Consider the following 16,495-nt stretch of genomic DNA (forward strand, 5'->3'; position numbering starts at 1 on the left):
CCGCCACTATTTAATTTCATTTGGGTAAAAAACGAGAGCCCAAAGCAGCACGGCCCCGGGGCCCAGGCCCACCGTGACGGGACCCTAGACCCCGACCCTCCACCACAGCCGCGCGGGCCTACTACAGACTCACGGAGACCCCCCAGGGCTGCAGGGAACCTCTGAGCCCCCCACGTTCTCCCAGCATGGTGCTGCCCCGACGGGCGCCGGCCTCAGCTTGTCCCTGCCGCTCTCAGACACATTCCCACCCGGGCCAGGGCCAAGGCCCGGCCTCCTGGCTCCAGGGAGGCGTGCACTAGGTGGGGCAGGGAGCGGAGCCGGCAGCCAGGGGCGGACCTACCCCTGGCCCTGGCTGAGGATCTCCTCAGAGATCCCATCGCCACCCAGGGCAGGGGGCTTGGCCATGGGCCCCCCTTCGAGGTGGGCTCAGCCCGTCAGATAGAGCAGCCGTCCCTGACCTGGGCACGGCATGATTCTGGCTGTGCTGAGGGGCCATCATGCCTCTGCCCGGGGTCCCCTCCCTGCTCCTGCCCCAGCCAGGAACTCCCGGGGTCAGAGTGGCTTAAGGGCCCACGGGTCACCTGGACCTTTCTGTGCGTGACCGGCTCGCCAGTTCCCAGATGGAACTCTAGGCCCTGGGTCCAAAGAGACCCCCATTAACCCACGGCGGGGGGTGGGGGCAGAAAACGCCACACACGTTTTATGGGATTGCCATGGTTACAGGCCAATCCAAAACGGTGTGCTAGACAGAATTAAGTTCACACAAGGAACCTCACGACCTGACCGTTCAAATATCAAGCTACAATCACTGTAACAATGACGGTTAGAAACCAGTGCCCTGAGCAGGCGGACGGCGGGGGACAGGCAGGGGGACAGAACCATCGAGCCGTCCCCATCCATCCGCACGCTGGGCAATGACCAAGAACACACAGAAAGGCACGGAAAGAACGCCAGGAGGCTGACCCCACCCCAGGAGCAGGAAGACACCCTCCAGACGGGGTCGGGCAAGGTCAGGCCTGTGGCAAAGAACGCGGGGCTCTGGCTTCCTTTTGGTCTGAATTAATAGATTTTATTTTTTAGAGAAGTTCGAGGTTTATGGAAAGGTTGAGCAGAAGTATGAAGAGTTCCACGGGCTGCCTTCTCCCCAAACACAGCCCAGCCCTACTCCGCACCCGCACCCCACCTGTGTGCGCTGCCACATCCCCACGGCGGCAGGACGGACGCAGCACCAGGAAGGCACACTCACAGCTCACCCGAGTCTCACACGTGGCGCTAGGCATTCTGGGGCCCTGATGAGCATGTGCGCGCAGGACAGTGTCGCGGGGAACGGCTTCCCCCACCTGTCCACCTGTCCTCCCCCAGCCCTGACAACGACCATCTTTGCGCAGTCTCTGCGGCTTTGCCTTTTCCAGAATGTCCTGAAGCTGGAACCACACAGCGTGGCCTTTTCACACACGCTTGCGTCACTCGGCGATAGGCGTCTAAGACCACGCGGCAGTCCACGTGGTTTTGCAGGAGGACAGCCTGCGAGGCAGGGGAAGCTCCCCAGGTGCAAGGGAGTCCGTCCCAGGACCCATCAAGCCCCCACCCCCGTCTGTGGTTTCTAGGGAAACCATGGAAACCAAGAGGGGGTCGCCTAGAAAGGGCAGACAGGCCTCACCCACTCTGGATTCCCAGGGTCACCCGGCAGTCCCCTCTGGGAGGTCAGAAGGACAGGTCAAGAGTTGGGGTACTGGGTTCTCCCTCTTCTAGGCCTCTCCCGGAAGATTCCAGGACTCAGCTCTTGGCCCCCTGTGTCCCCAAGGCCAGGCCCAGAGGTGGCCTGGGGTCAAGAAGGCTGCGAGGCTCCTTGCCCATCAGACATACCCTTGTCTCTGGCAAACGGGGTGCCAGGAAGGAAGAGGGGCTGCCAGCAGGAGGCCGCCTTCGGAAGGCGAGGTGGACACCATCCCACCAGGCAGAGGCCAACACTAGCTCTGGGCGGGAGGCAGTGGAAAAAGGAAGTTCGGGCTCCCAACAGACCTTGGGGGGCCCCCCTTCGAAGCACCACGGCCAGAGGTGGGGGGTTCTCAGCTGCCGCCCAGGCAGGGCCCTGAGGTGCGAGATGGGGTAGGAGTTTGGGCAAAACTGGAGACGAGGGGCCTCGAAGGCTCCCAAGCAGGCCTCCAGGGGCAAGGGACAGGAAGGTGTCGTTAAAGGCACCCAAGGAAGTGGACCGAGCCGGTGCAGGACCAGAAGGGCTCCCCGGCCTCCTGCCATCAGCCCAGGATGCACAGAGGCCTCCCTGACATCAGACAGTTTCTCTGTTTACCCTGAAAGTTATCGGGTCTGGTCTGTTTATACAAATCAGCTTTCAAATATGTGGGAATGGGGCTTTTTTCCCATTTGTTTCCCAGAAAACAAGACAAAATGTAAAAGGCCCAGGAGAGAGCCAAGAACATTCCTTGGTTCCCCAAATATCCAGGTCTCCACTACCCCCGCCAGCGAGTTCCCAGGATGGCTCACAGCTTCCGCGGCTGTGGCTGCGCCCGAGACTGGGGTGAGGCTGAGGAAGGGCTGGTGTGGACTGAGCTGGGTCTTCTGTCTGCGTGCATATGTGAGCCTCCGTGCGTGTGCTTGTGTGTGCGCCTGAGTGTGTGCGCGTGCCTCCATTATGCACGTGCGTGCATGTGTCTGCCTGTGCACATGTGCGCGCATGTGCGTGTGTGCATATGTGCACGTGTGTGTCTGCATGTGCACGTGTGTCCCTGTGTGCTCGTGTGTGCATGTATGTGCATGTGCATATGTGCGCGTGTGCATGTGTATGCGCGTGTGCAGGTGTGAGCGTGTGTGTCTGCCTGTGCACGTGTGTATGTGTGCACACATGTGCATGTGTGTGTGCGTGTGTCTGCCTGTGCACGTGTGCATGTGTGTATGTATGTGTGCATGTGTGGCGCGTGCATATGTGCACTGTGTCTGCCTGTGCATGTGTGTATTGTGCGTGTGCATACTGTGTGTCTGCCTGTGCATGTGTGTGCACATGTGTCTGCCTATGCACGTGTGTTCATGTGTGCATGCATATGTGCACGTGTGTCTGCCTGTGCATGTGCGTGTGCGCATTGTGTGCATGTGTGCATATGTGCACGTGTGTCTGCCTGAGCAAGTGTGCATGTGTGCACTTGCATGTGTGCAGTTGCATGTGTGCACATGTGTGCCTTCCTGTGCATGTGTGTGCATGTGTGTCTTCCCGTGCACGTGTGCATGTGTGTGCGTGTGTGTGCATGTGTGTCTGCCTGTGCACGTGTGTGTGCATATGTACACGTGTGTGCATATGTCTCCCTGTACACATGTGCACGTGTGTCTGCCTGTGCATGTATGTGTCTGCCTTGTGCATGTGCGTCTGTGCGGTGCACATATGCGTACACATGCCTTATCCTGCGTGTGTGTACCTTGTGCGTGTGTGCACGTCCCTCCGTTGTGCACATGTGTGCCAGCATCATGCGTGTGCGCACATGTGAACGGTGCATGTGTGCGCATGTGTGTACACTTGTGCGTGCTGTGCACGTTTGTGTCTCCTTTTGGACATGTGCGCAGGTCTCTCTCTGTCCCAAGAAGCCTGATTTCTGGACTCAGCCAGTCCACCCACAGCCAATCCAATCCCCTGCACAGTGGAGACCCGAGATCCATGCAACCCAGAGGCCTCGGAGGCCCTGTCACCAGGCGTCCACCCTCTGGTCTGGACAACAGGATATGACACCCTCTTTGCATCTTGCTCAGTTTCTAGGCCACGATCAGGAAGGGCTTGGGGCACTCAGCACCTCCCTGTTCTTTCCTGAAACAGAGCCTGGAACTCTACCCAGACGGGGCTGGGGCCTCGCTGGGAGCCCAGCCACCCCGGAAGGGGAGTCCCAAGCTGGGCTCTGAAACAGTGCTCGAAGCCTCGTTGGCCCCTCCCGCCTCCCTGGTGTGCAGCCCTGGGGCTGGACGCTCTTGAACCTCTGGTCAGCTGTGCACCTAGCCCGCCAGGAGCCCCTCAGCCAGGCCCGCCCCCGCCCAGACACCAGTGGGGTCGGCAGCACTGGCCCCGGCCTGCTCGGAGCAGTGGCTGTGGCAGAGGGGAGGAGTCGGCCCCGCTCAGGCCCTACTCTCCCGCGGGCAGGCTCTCCAGAGAAGCATCCCACTGCCCACTGGGGACCTCAGCATTACCCACCTCTTATCTATGCTCCTTGTGCCACACAAGGGTCCTGTCCCCAGTGGCCTCCTGCTCTGCCAGCCAGCTCAGTCCCCTGCCCAGCCCGGGCCCTTGCACAGTGAGCAGCACCCCAGGCCTGCCCATATGTCACAGTTCCCCTGGAGGTGGCCTGTCCCAGCTGCCCAGACCCTCAGCAGACACGCATGGCCCCCCAGCTCACAACTGCCTCTCTGAAAACCACTGGGGACCTCGCTTGAGGGTAAGTCCCTGCGGGTGCCGGCAGGGCCAGCCAGGCCCAAGTTACGCGTTCCCTCCTGCACCTGTGTCGCTGCTCTGGTGACAGGAAGCCTGCCCCCCGCTCCGGACCTGCCCGCGGCAGCACCAGGCACACAGTGGAAGCCAGCAAGTACTGGCTGGAGGAGCACTTGCTGGAAGAGGGAGGTGAAGGGTGGTGACTAGCTCTCCGGGGACGGGGGCACACGTTCTCTTTCTGTGAAGAGCCCTCCTCTGGCTCCCAGGATGCCTCCAGGAGGAGGGACGACGAGGCTAGTGCCCGACCTACAGATGGGAACACAGGACAGGCCGACGTGGCCGCCCCGGCATCTGGAGCCTCGGGCCCTGTAGTGTCCACACCCTGCCCGGGCACAGGTGCCCCAGGCAACAGCCCCAGGCCCGAGGGCACCCCCCTGGCACAGAGGAGCAGACAGAAGCCGCACGTGTCCACTGGCCGGGGTCTCTGCCATGTCAGGAAAGAGGCCACTATGCTCCCCCACCCCGCAGACCAGAGCCTGGGAAGCCTCTTTCCCTCACACCCACGGTGAGCTGGGCTCGCGGCACCCCTCCCCCCGCCTGTGCTGGCTCACGGCACCCCTCCCCGGCCGGGCCTGACCCGCAGTCCGCCTTCTCTCCTCTCCGCCCCTCACCGTCCCGACCTCAAGCTCCAGCAGTCCTGGGGCCGGGCTCTCAGTCACCGGTGCCGAGTCACCCCCTGCCTGTGCCCCAGCGGACCCACCCGGACTCGGGCCCTGCCTGGCAGACCCCCTACGCTGGCCCTGCCCACCCCCCAGGTCTTCCGGCTCACAGCTCACGTTGTGGTGAGTACTTAAGCCCTCGGAGCCGCGGTCCCCACCAATGCGGACCCTGTCACTTCTACCCCTCCTGCCCCCTCCCTCACCCCTGTACTCCCCAGTCACGCTCTCACACCCCGCCCTCCAAGGCCATCCCCCCTCCTTCTCACCCAGGGGCCCAGCTGGGTCTCGTCCTCTTTCCTACGGTGTCCCTCAGGCCTCAGCAGCTGTCAGGAGTGACCCCAGGTGACGCCAGCCATCACGGGGCTGGACTGGCTCAGGAGCCGCTAAAGAACTCAGGGACCTGAAAGCCCAGGGGCCTGGCGCGGCCGCTCTGGCCTCTCGCCGCCACCAGAGGGCGCCGGTGCCCGCCCTGAGGCGCAGGCAGGGTGGGCACCCGCTTGGGCGTGCTGGGGCAGGAGCCCCTTCCAGGAGGGGGTCTGTGAGCCCTCTCCCTCCCCATGGCTGCTCCCTCGTGCCTTCCTGCTGCCGACGGAAAGCTCTGGAAAGGCTGGCAGGGCTGGGGAATGCTGGGGGCACCGCTGGCTGGCCGGGGGCGGAGGGCCCATTGGCTAGGGGCTCCCATGTCCCCCCACCCCAGCCTCTGGGCCTTCCTCATCCCGACTGCAGAGCCCGGAGCCGGCGGAGGGCAGAGGTCAGCATGGAGAAGGGCAGGGAACACAGCCTGGCCTCGTGTGCACACCTGCCCCGGGGCGTACCCCTTGCCTGTCCTCTCATCCCAGCAGCCGTGTGCCGTGGGGCCCAGGACACCCTCTTCCTCCGGAAACCGGATCCCACCAGCACCCTCAGGGCTGCCTCCCAGGCTCTCGGGGTAGCTGCCGCCGCAGTGAGTCCCACGGAAGAGAACAGGCTGTGAGCAGGGGCACGGGGGGGCCAGGCTGTGCAGCCCCCCGCCCCTCACCCACTCTAACAGCACACGGAGGGCCCCCGCAGAGACCTGGCCTGGGGCCTGCCCTCTGGGACACACAGGGAGGGGCCACAGCCAGCCTGCCTCCCCTCGGAACACAATTCAGTCTGGAAGAGGAAGAGGCCTGGGCCAGACACTGTCCATCAGCCTCCTCCGACCCCTGGGTCCTCAGGCCAGGGCAGCCTCCCCAACAAAACCAGATCCCTGCCCCACGGCATCGGGGCGAGGGGGACCAGGTCCCCACCCACCTGGAGAGACGGCCCGGAGGTCCAGGCAGCTCTGCCAGGCTCGGGGCCCAGCTGCCGCCCTCCTGGAGCCTGGTCCCGGGAACGGGCAGCTTCCACTCCTCCACGCGGACTATGGACTGGCCGGCCGGCTGGCGGGGCTCTGACCGCGTTCCACAGCCCCACGCGGGCCGGCCCCACTGCCCCAGCCCGGCGCTCAGGTCGCTCCCAAAGACAGCCCTCCAGGCTGGGCCCCGCCGCCCCACGTGCTTAGCCATCGTCTGCCCCCCCATGGGGAGCAGGGGTGTCCGTGGCCTCAAAGGGCTGGTGGGGTACGAGCCTCCGGGCATTCCAACAGTCTGAGCGCCCAAGCAGAGGGGCCACACTGCCTAGACCCTTCCCGCACGATCCCGGCACTCCCCGGCGCACACAGGAGGCCCTTCCCGACAGCTCTGGGTCTGGCGGCTACATCCCGGGGCTGGTGGGGCCAAGGCGGGCCATCCTCTCGCCACAAAGCACAGAAGGGCCAGAAACCTTGGCGCCTTGCCCCTCACACGGGAATCCGGATGGCTCCACCTCTGTTCCCAGGACACAGAACACGGGACGGCCCACGGGGCTGTAAGCACAGTAGCCAGCGTGGCCTGTCCCCACCTGTGCTCACAGCTGCCAGGGGACACACAGGCCACCCACTCAGCCCTGCGCCATGTCACCCCAAAACAGGGCAGACAAGAGGACCGCCACCGGGCTCGGAATGCTGCCCCCCGAGGACCCCACCTAGTCCCGTAGCCTTGACAGGGCCGTCCCAACTGCAGGGACCCCACACGCAGCCCAAAAGAGAGACGGGCCATGCGAGCTCCAGGTGCCCCCACAGCGGAGGTGCTGTCCCCACAGGGGCTGAAGAGAAAGGTCCTTGCCCAGCGCCAAGTACCCGCCCTGCACCAGCGACCTCCTCCCCAGGACACTGCCCCTCCCTTCCTGTGGGCCTTTGTCGACCTGGCAGTGCCTAGAGACGCTGGCCCCAGAGCACAGCTGCTCCTGGGAGGTGATGTCTGTCCTGGACCCAGCCCAGAGCTGGCCCGGGTCCACCCCCACCCCAGCCTGCCCTGCCCTCAGCCTGGAGGATGCCCCTAGACGTGGGCAAACACAGCCCAAGAGGACTGGCGGTGAATGGGCGGGCACAGGACCCCCGCACCGAGACCCTGAAGTGATGGCGGTCCCACAGGTGAGGGAAACCAGGACAGGGAGCCAGAACTCTGCGGCCGAGCCCAGCCCACCTGCCCCACAGTGCACAGACACCTGTGGGAGGTCCCCCGGAGACCTCAGCTCCCACCCCTGTGCCCCCGACTTCTGGGACGACGAGCCTGGGATCCCAGAAGGGCCCAGCGCCCTCCAGGGTCACACAGGCTGCTGGCCCTTCACCAGGCCCCCAAGCCGGGCCAGCACCGGGCAGAACCGTCTACCCCCAACCCCGGCCAGGGCACAGCCCAAGCATGCACGGGGCGCAGGACAGAGACATTTGGTGCACGAGGTGTGGAGCGCCTCTCCTGCTGAACAAGTCCTGTCATGGGTTTGCTGCAAAACTCGCCCGTCCTTGTCCCTGAGCAGAAAAGGCAATGCCCGTCTTTGTCCCTGAGGGAAGCCACAGACCGTGAGCAGGAAGCCGGCCCGTCGGAAGGCCAGGGCCGTGCCGGGGGGCGTCGGGCGGCCCAGGGAGCTGGGAGAGTGGAGGGCGGGCACTCAGGGCCGGGTGCAAGGGGCAGGCCCGGGAGCTCCGGCCCTTCTGTCTGTGCGCGCTCCGGGTCTGGGCTAGGCCAGGAAGTCTCCCTGCCAGGAACCGGGGGCAAGCACCCAGGAGTCCGGCGTCCAGGAATCTCCCAAACTGTCCAGTCAAACCGAGTGGTCATAGGACCAACCGGTTCCTCTGCCCCAGGGGCTCGCAGGCCCACACACGCAGCAACCCTGCCGTTTGCTTCGGGTCGAGGGTCCCCAGGTCGGGGCGGTCACATCCGCCGGGGAGGGCTCGGATGCGTGGGATGCCTGCGCCCTGCCCTGCTCCGTTCTGGCCTTGACACTGCCCTACAGAAAGCCGGCACAAGGCAGGATGGGCGGCCGCAGGGGGCTCAGTGGGGAAGTGGCCTCCTCCCCCCTGAGACCTCCAAGGACCCCAAGGTGGAACCCCAAGAGGTGGGGCAACCCCCAGCCCCCGCAGAGACCGAGCCGGGCAGCAGCCCCCTCGCAGCCGGGGTGGCTGGAGGCCCGCGGAGCCAGCCGTCGGCACCCCTGCCCACCACCTCCCCTCCTGCAGTAATGGCCTGTTATCAGCTGGCCTGGCTCCGCGTGATGCTGCCCAGGCCCCATTTCGACCCGGGCACAGAGGGCCAGGCCCTGCTCTGGAATGCCTGGAGCCGCCAAGACCCGGGAGCAGATCCGGATGCCGATGCCAGACCTGCTCACAGACCCTCATTAATCATCCTGCCCGGAGGGGGAGCCAGGCACGAGCCCCAGGAACCCTCAAAACAGTCTGTCAGCACGTCTGCTAGGATTTGCCCCCTGGGCAGCCTGTGCTCGGACGGGTGGAGTGGACACAGGGCCGAAGCACCCTCCAATTGCCCAGAAAGCAGCCCGGGGTCCGGGGCTCGCCCAGAGCTGCTCTGCCTGCCGCCTTGGGCCTTCCTCTGCAAGGTGTGAGGGCGCTGCCAGGCCGGGAGCCTGGGATGTGGAGCTGAGCTGCTCCGAAGGACTCAGGCCAGGCGAGGGCCGCTGTGGCCGCCGGCTTCGGGACGGCAATGCTGCGGCAGGCGGCAGGAGCCCACGGGTGCTGGAACTGTGCCCCCAGCCCCTCGGGAACGGGCAGCGCTGGCTGCCTTCCCCACCCCCACCCCCATGAGGCCCAGGCTCCCAGAGCAGCAGCAGCTCCCAGGCCTGGTCACAGCAGCTCGCAGAGAGCCGTCTTTGGTGGCGTCCGGTCCCCAGGCAGGGGTCAGACTCCCACCCTTGGACACAGGGCAGCGCCGGGAGGCCCGCTCCCTCTCCGTTGAGACATCATCCCAATTTAGGAACAGAGCCGCCCTTGAGCCGGGGCCAGGGGCTGGGACAGCAGGGCCTGCCTCCCGCCCCCAAGCCCTCGGGGCAGCCGCCTGCCTCTACTTCCCAGAACAGCTGCCTCCAGCCCCACCCAGGGTCCCCCACCCACCGGCTTCCTGCTCGGAAGGCAGGACCCACCAGGGCACAGAGGCTCCAGGCAGGACCTCAGACCTCGGTCCCTGCTGGGTTGGCGTGGGGGGTGGGGAGCAGGTCACGCTGGGTCCCCTGTGGCCGTCCCCAAAGTGGCCGTCCTGACTTCAGGTCTTCCACCGGCCCAGAGGGGGCGGCCAAGGCCCCTGGGGGTTCTAGGCTTAACCCTTCTTCCGCAACCCCCCCAGGCCCTCCAGGCTGACTCACTCTCTCCTCTCCTCTCTTTCATCTGGAAACCCCACCCTGAACCATCTGCACCTCCCCAAACCTTCCCCAGCCCACAGGCCCACCTCCTCCTGGAAGCCCTCCAGGCTGCCCAGCTCTCTGCTCGGCTAAGAGTCCTGAGTCCCAGAACTGCCACAGAGACCTACCCAACCCACCCGTCTTACAGGTGAGGACACTGAGGCCCAGAGGGAACCAAAGCCAAAGCTTCTGGGACCGAGAAGCTACCCGAGGTAACCCAGACCTGAGTTCTCCAACTGCCTGCGTCCCACGAGGTCAGGTGAGATCCAGTCCCAAGACAGGACTGGCGCACAGCTGGGTGGAGAGGTCGTACACTCCTAGGCTGGGTCTCCTGCCTATTTTTCCTGTAAAGACCCCGTGGCGGCAGCCAGGCAGCACGTGTGTGGGTGGTGGGGTGGGGGGCATCTACCACGTTCGCTAGGAGCACACACGTGTGACCTGGGTGCCGACGGGGGACAGAGCTGTGTTTTCTGCGGGTGCAAACCTCTCCCAGTGGATGGACAGGACCCCAGGAGCCCAGCCTGGGTTGAGGGCTTCCCGCGGTACACAGCCGCCTCTGCTGACAGATGGTGTTGAACCACGGGCAGGGGCCATTCATCCGCAGGGTGTCCCCACCCCAGGCCCCTGGACGGAGCCGGGGCAGGCGGCGCAGGCAGTGACCCCAGAGCCTGGGACAACCCGGCCACCGGATCACCCACCATCATGCCCGCAGGCCCAGCAGACCTGGCCTCGGGGGAGACAGCGCTGCCAACCCCTCTCCCACGGGGGCGCTGGGCCTCACCTGTGCCGACCCCTGGGACCCGCAGAAAACCACTCTCCCTCCCCACCTGACACATGGAATGACCAGGGTCCAGGACGCTGCCCAGGATCACACGTACATGACACGGAAGCTAGTTCTGGCCGCACCAAGGGGGGCCGAGCCCTGCACACTCGGGCCCCCACCCTGGGCTCCGCCAGCACAGACCCCCTTTGTGTCCCTGCCTTCTGCCTTCCTGGAGGGGGATGGGGCGGGGGGAGGTGGAACAAAGGGCTAAGCCACCGCCTCCCCTCCCCCCTGGAGGGGGCAGGCAGAGGAGGGGCTCTTCCTAGGGGCCCCCTCCCCCTCTGCACTCTGGATGCCTCCCTCCCCCATGCTTTGATTCAAATGAAAGAATTTGGGGGAACCAGAAAAAAATATGGCTTTTATTTTCAAAACTGGAATCAATTATAATTGGGGGGTAGTTAAATATTCCCAACTGGACTGAAGCCCGCGCCCGCCTCATCCAGAGCCAGACGGAGAGACGGGAAGGTGGTGCTGTCGGGGTGCGGGCAGGGGCATGGGCAGGGGCGCCCCTGCACAACCGCCCCTGCACAGGCAGCCCCGCACACCCACCCTGCACACCCGCCCCTGCACACCCGCCCCTGCACACCCGGCCCTGCTAGCCCACACACCCTGCCCAGCACACCCCCCCCCCGTACAGCCCACCCTGCACACCCAGCCCTGTCTGTCTAGCCCACAGTGAGCCCTGAATGTCCAGCCTTTCTTCCAGGAGACCACTCCCCAGGAGGACACCCAGCAGCTGCTGCCCCGCTGGACCTCCTGCTTCCTGAAGGCCCCACCTACAGCACAAGGCCCACCCGTCCCAGAGGGCCGAGACTTGTCACAAGCTCAGGTCCCCGGGTGTAGAGTCAGGCCAAGGTGCGGACCAGGGCATCTGCCCCTCTCTCTCCAGAGAAGGTCTTGCTGGGGCCCTACGGAGGTCTCGTGTTGCACTGGGAGACGGTAGGAGGTCCCAAGCCCTCCCTGGGACAGAACGCACTCCCGGCCCCAGCTCTGCTGAGTGGCAAGCAACTGCCTGACCTCCCTGACCTGGGTTCTCCTTCCGCACGGTGAACACGCGCTACGCCGATGTGGTGCAGGCCAGGCCCCGGCCCCCAGGAGGCCACCCCCATCCTTGTGGAGGGCAGGGCTGCTCTGCAGGCAAAGCCAAGTCTGGAGCGCAGGCCCATGAAGCTAGAGCGAAGAGCTGTGAGTACAGCTCCTGCCCACCCAGAGAGCCTGAGTGTGGGTCTGAGCCTGCCCCAGGGGTGTGGCCCCAGGACCCTGGGACCCGGCCAGAGAGGCCCCCTCCCTTGGACACAGGGCCACTCGCTGCACTAAGCTCCCTCCCTCGTGTGCCCTGAGGCCCTCGAGTCCCCAATACCAGGAGGCCAAGTGTCAGGGTCTTGGGGTGGGGAAGGCTTCTCATGCCAGAGGGGACCCCAGCCCGGGAGGCTCAGAGCTGGGCCCACGGACAGAGCCAGGCCAGGAGCGCAGGGGCAGCCCACGGCGGCCAGGACGCAGGGATGGAGGAACAGGGGCAGGGCAGGTGACCCTAGCCACTTCCTGGAGGGTGTGACCCCAGGCCGGCCACACTCGAGAGTCACCCCTCACAGCCCGCGGCCCGTAGCAGGGACCACAGCATCTGCACTGCCGACAGCCGGCCCCAGCCCTGTCCCAGCAACATCCCGAAAGGGAGCTTGCCGCCGGGACCAGCTCTCGCCCCAAACGGAATGGATCCCAGCCCCAGCTGCATGCGGCTCACCAAGGCTGTACCAGAGAAGGGCCTCGAGGCCTTTTCCACCTCCACCTGTGGCCATAAACACGCACCAGACGGAGAGGAGCCAAGCTGTTACAGCTGCCCCTCCCTCCGGGCCTGGACCCAGCCTGGACCCAGCCTGCCTGGGGGTGGGAGGTCACACCTGGCCAGCCCGCCAAGGGGCTCAGGGTCCTAACGTCAGGAGGTCCGGCTGAGGCACCAGGGCATAGGGCAGGGGCCCCCCAGCATCTGGAGGGCTCTCGACAGCCGGCTCTCACTCCATGGCCCGGGCCTCAGTCCTCCCAGCCCACGGAGCCCTCGAAGAAGCAGGACCGAGCTCAGCCAAGAACCTTCCGGCTAACAGAGGGCATTGGGTATGCAAGCACAGTCGCCTGACCAGCTTCTCCAATCCTCAGCAACCCCAGCGGCCAGCCCCCGTCTCAGAACCCCCGGCATCCACCTGGAAGGAGGCCCAGCTGCTCGCCCGGAGCAGGTTCAAAGCACCGGAAACCGTCTGGGGGTATTTCGTTTCAGCAGGCGGCGTGGCCTGCGCCTATTCCAACGGGAGCCTGAGAGCTCCATGCTCGCCGAAGACGCTGGACAAAGCAGGAAACCCCAGCGAAACGCTCTCGCAGCCCCATCACCAAGAACTCAGGAGCAGCGTCTGCGCAGTCAGCCCGGCGGCCCCTCGGAGCCAGACGCCCCGCTCGGCACCCAGTCAGTGTCCCCCGTGGGCACAGCCCCCAACGTGGCATGACTCAGCCGAAGGCCCCACGTCGGGGCACCAAGCCCCCAGCCCGGAGCGGCACCCGCCAGCTGCCAGCTCCGTCCACACTGGAGCCAGGAAACGTCCCCCCGGGAAGGGCCAAGTGGCCCGGCTGATAATTTCCTTTCTCATGCGCTTTCTCTTCCCTTTCAAAACCTTTCTTTTCTGCGAGATGGGATCCTGCCTGACTCGAGTCAGTTAATAAAGCCAATGAGGTTTCGAAAATTCACTCCATTGGGTTTCTGTTCAAGGGCGGGTGGCATAGACGGGTTTCCGTGACGTATCGATTTACAGAGGTGTCCGGTTTCCCCGAACCAGCCGCCTCCAGTAGGGCCCAGCATGCCCCCGCGTCTTTCTTCGTGAAGGACGCCAGGGTCCCCAGCACGGCAGGAGAGCTGCTTAGTGGCGCCAGGCCAGGCCACTTCCCAGCTGCCCAGCACCCCGGGCAGCCCCCACCCATCTCTCTGGAGGCCACGACTGGCCAGCGGGGCTCTAAGATGACGGCGTGCAGGGCGTCTGTCGCGGGCGTCCCAGGGTTGACCCTCCACCAGGAAGGTCAGACAAGCCACAGGAGCAGGGCGGTGGAGGGGAGAATGACCAACTGTCCACTCACCGTACTGGCAGCGGGGGCCCTGGAAGGCTCGGGGACAGTAGCATAGCTGGGCTGAGCCAGGCATGCAGTGGCCACCGTTGAAACAGATGCCAGCGCTGCAGTGGGCTGTGGAGAGAGGAGAGAAAGCGTGAGAGGAGGGGCAACAGCCCAGGGGCACCCACAGCCCAGCCACAGGACACAGTGTCCTTGGGGACCCTCTCCCATGTCCCCCAGGAGGCAAAATCTCGGGCTGGACAGGACCCAGAGCCCCGCCACAGAGAGGACAGCCCTCCCATGGAACCCCAGACTGCACCTTGAGAGCTGAGCCCCGAACCCTGGGGGGTGGGGGGGGCATCACCCAGGCCAGCAGCCCCGACCCTGCCGTCGGGTCCCGGTCCCAGCTCTGCTCTGTCCTGGGTCACACACTGGCACTGCCACCAGAGCCTGAAGGCCCCCCTTTCATTTTCTCGAGGAGGTGGGGAGGGAGAGGCAGCCCAGCGCTGAGGACTCCAGCCCTCCAGCTCACGCCCGTGCCAACCATCGTCCCTAGGAGGGACAATGCCAGCGCAGGCCAGCAGAGCCCGGAAGGAGGGACGGAGGGAGGGTTCTGGGCTGGGCCGGGCGGGCCCCCTCCTACCTCTCTAGAGAAGACCCCTGCCCCCAGACCGTTCCCCACACTTCACCCCACTGGGCCAGGAGGCTGCCCACCCATGGTGTAGGGGTCAGTGAAGCCCATCGTACCATCACAGCACAAGTGTGAGGGCCGGACGCTGCCTGTCCGCGACACTGGGCAGGCAGCCCTCAAGGACCCGGCAGCCCCAAACTGCCCGCCAGCCCCGACACGGCGAGGACCCCAACCCCCGCTGGCCCAGGTACCCCAGCACCCACTTCCTGGCCCTGCAGCCACCTCCCGTCATATCCCCATGCACGGGGGGGTACAGTCAAGGCGGGGGACTGGTCTCCCACCTGGGACCCCACCAGCCTGGCCCTGAGCCCGGAGGCTTCAGGGGTGCTCACTGGGTGAGGGGCTGCTTGGCACAGTGATTACCCCCAAAGCCTCCAGGAGCCTGGCGCGAACCATGGGCTCAGTGACTTCATGGGTCACTTCACGGGTCCCACCAGGAGCAGGAAGAGAAACTCCAGAGGGCTGTCGGCCCAGTGCATGGGGCCAGGCAGCCTTCTGGGACGGACGCCGTGCTTGGTGAGGACATGGAGGCTCAGAGACAGGCGGCACGTGGCCCCAGGCCACGCAGCCCGAGAGCAGGGAGCAGGCCCCAGGAGCCTCTGCGTAGAGCCTGGGGTCAGGAGGGCCGTCTGTGGAATGCTTCCTCCTCTCTGTCCCCTAACTGTGGCTGCTGTCCCAGTGTTGGGGGCAGTGCTCCCCCTTGCTCCGGCCCCCCTACGAGTGAACTCCCGGCCTCCCCCCTCCAGCCCCACACCTGCAGCCGGAGGACGTGTCTGAAACATGCAGGAGTGGGGGATTGGGGCGAAACGGCGCCGCAGGGGGGTGGGGAGGGCACGCACCGTGACCCCGGAGCCCACTCAGGGAAGGCCGGCCGAGGGGCCGACCTAGGACGCGGACAGCAGCAGCTTCCCAGAGGCTAGAGGCCTGGAACCTAGCTCCAGGGTACGTGGAGCCCACCTTCCCCCAGCACCCCCGGCCCCACGGGGCCAGTGAGGGCCACTGTCACGGCTCGCCCTGCTCACCCGCTTTCTCCGCCCCACGGCCGCTGTGGCCTTCTTGTCCACTGAGCACAAAGCCGTCCATACTGTGAGCTCATCCCTCAGACCCCAGGGGCGCTCTTGGCTGCCACGACCAGGACAACCGGCATTGTCCCCAAATGTCACACACCATATGCACCCACAGCACGGCCCGCTCCCTACCGTGCCCACGGACTCCCTGAGAGCGTCGACCCCATCCTGGCCGTCACCCGCCTCCCCTGTGTCAGGAGGGTCACCTCCAGCGGCAGGGCACAGCCCGACTCCCACCACACCTCCAAGGGGGCAACACAGACAGCAGACAAGGACCCCAAAACCCCCCGCCGGAGGCCGAGGAAGGATGCGGCCCAAGCAAGCACGGGAAGGCTCACGTGGCAGACAGAGTTCAGGAGCCAGAGGCGGGCTGCCAGACCCACGTGTCTGACACGCACCGCGAGACCCAGGCGACCCCGTGTGGGAAGAAGCGCCAGGTCAGCAACAGACACCGGGCAAACCTGACCTGTGGCCGTGAACGGAGGCTGGACGGGCGCCCTGCAGACAATTTAGAGATTTCCGAGCAGTAAATGTGTTCTCTACTTAACAGTGTATTTTTTTGGAACACCTGCTATGTTCCCAAGGCCGGGGCCGGGGGGTCCCAGGGGACCGGCCCTCAGACTCAGCTTGGCCAGGCCTGTGGCCACAGGACCTTCAGGAGCCCTGAAGGAACCGCCTCCCAAGAGTCAGAAATACCAGGGCCGGCGCAGGTGACCCGGGCCGGGGGCGCCCACAGGGTCCGCTGCCGTGGGCGGCCGTGTTGTCCGAGGGCCGAGCCGGCAGAGGGAGGGCCCGAGCCGCGGAGTCCCACAGGGCTGGAGGAGGCTCCCAGGAACCATCATGCGCGCATCTCCCTCTGCCCCAAACCCCCGCCGACTTCCCACGGCCCAGATGCCTTAGCGGGCAAGGCCTGCGCACACGTGTTCTGTCTGATGTGAGTCGGTGGGTCGGAAACGGGTT

The 16,495-nt window shown here is 65.5% G+C and overlaps 1 protein-coding gene across 1 annotated transcript; it reads left to right on the top strand.

Moving 5' to 3' along the window:
- Positions 1 to 2,496: 2,496 nt before the first annotated feature.
- Positions 2,497 to 12,007, top strand: LOC122898827. The gene is made up of 8 exons (XM_044236508.1): positions 2,497 to 2,559; positions 4,515 to 4,577; positions 4,722 to 4,988; positions 5,110 to 5,265; positions 10,016 to 10,126; positions 10,580 to 10,884; positions 11,767 to 11,875; positions 11,990 to 12,007. The coding sequence occupies exons 1-8, from the start codon at positions 2,497 to 2,499 to the stop codon at positions 12,005 to 12,007; spliced, it is 1,092 nt and encodes a 363-aa protein (XP_044092443.1).
- Positions 12,008 to 16,495: the final 4,488 nt, after the last annotated feature.

This window comes from Neovison vison, chromosome 2 (genome assembly GCF_020171115.1).
Source record: "Neovison vison isolate M4711 chromosome 2, ASM_NN_V1, whole genome shotgun sequence".
Taxonomy (NCBI): Eukaryota; Metazoa; Chordata; class Mammalia; order Carnivora; family Mustelidae; genus Neogale; species Neogale vison.

What these genes read in the sequence shown, in the direction of transcription:
- LOC122898827 (XM_044236508.1), top strand. Translation starts at nt 2,497, where the DNA reads ATGGCTCACAGCTTCCGCGGCTGTGGCTGCGCCCGAGACTGGGGTGAG. An exon ending in GTGAGGCTGAGGAAGGGCTG is followed by an intron (nt 2,560 to 4,514) that starts GTGTGGACTGAG and finishes CTCTGGTGACAG; the next exon opens with GAAGCCTGCCCCCCGCTCCG. An exon ending in GGCTCACAGCTCACGTTGTG is followed by an intron (nt 5,266 to 10,015) that starts GTGAGTACTTAA and finishes CCCGTCTTACAG; the next exon opens with GTGAGGACACTGAGGCCCAG.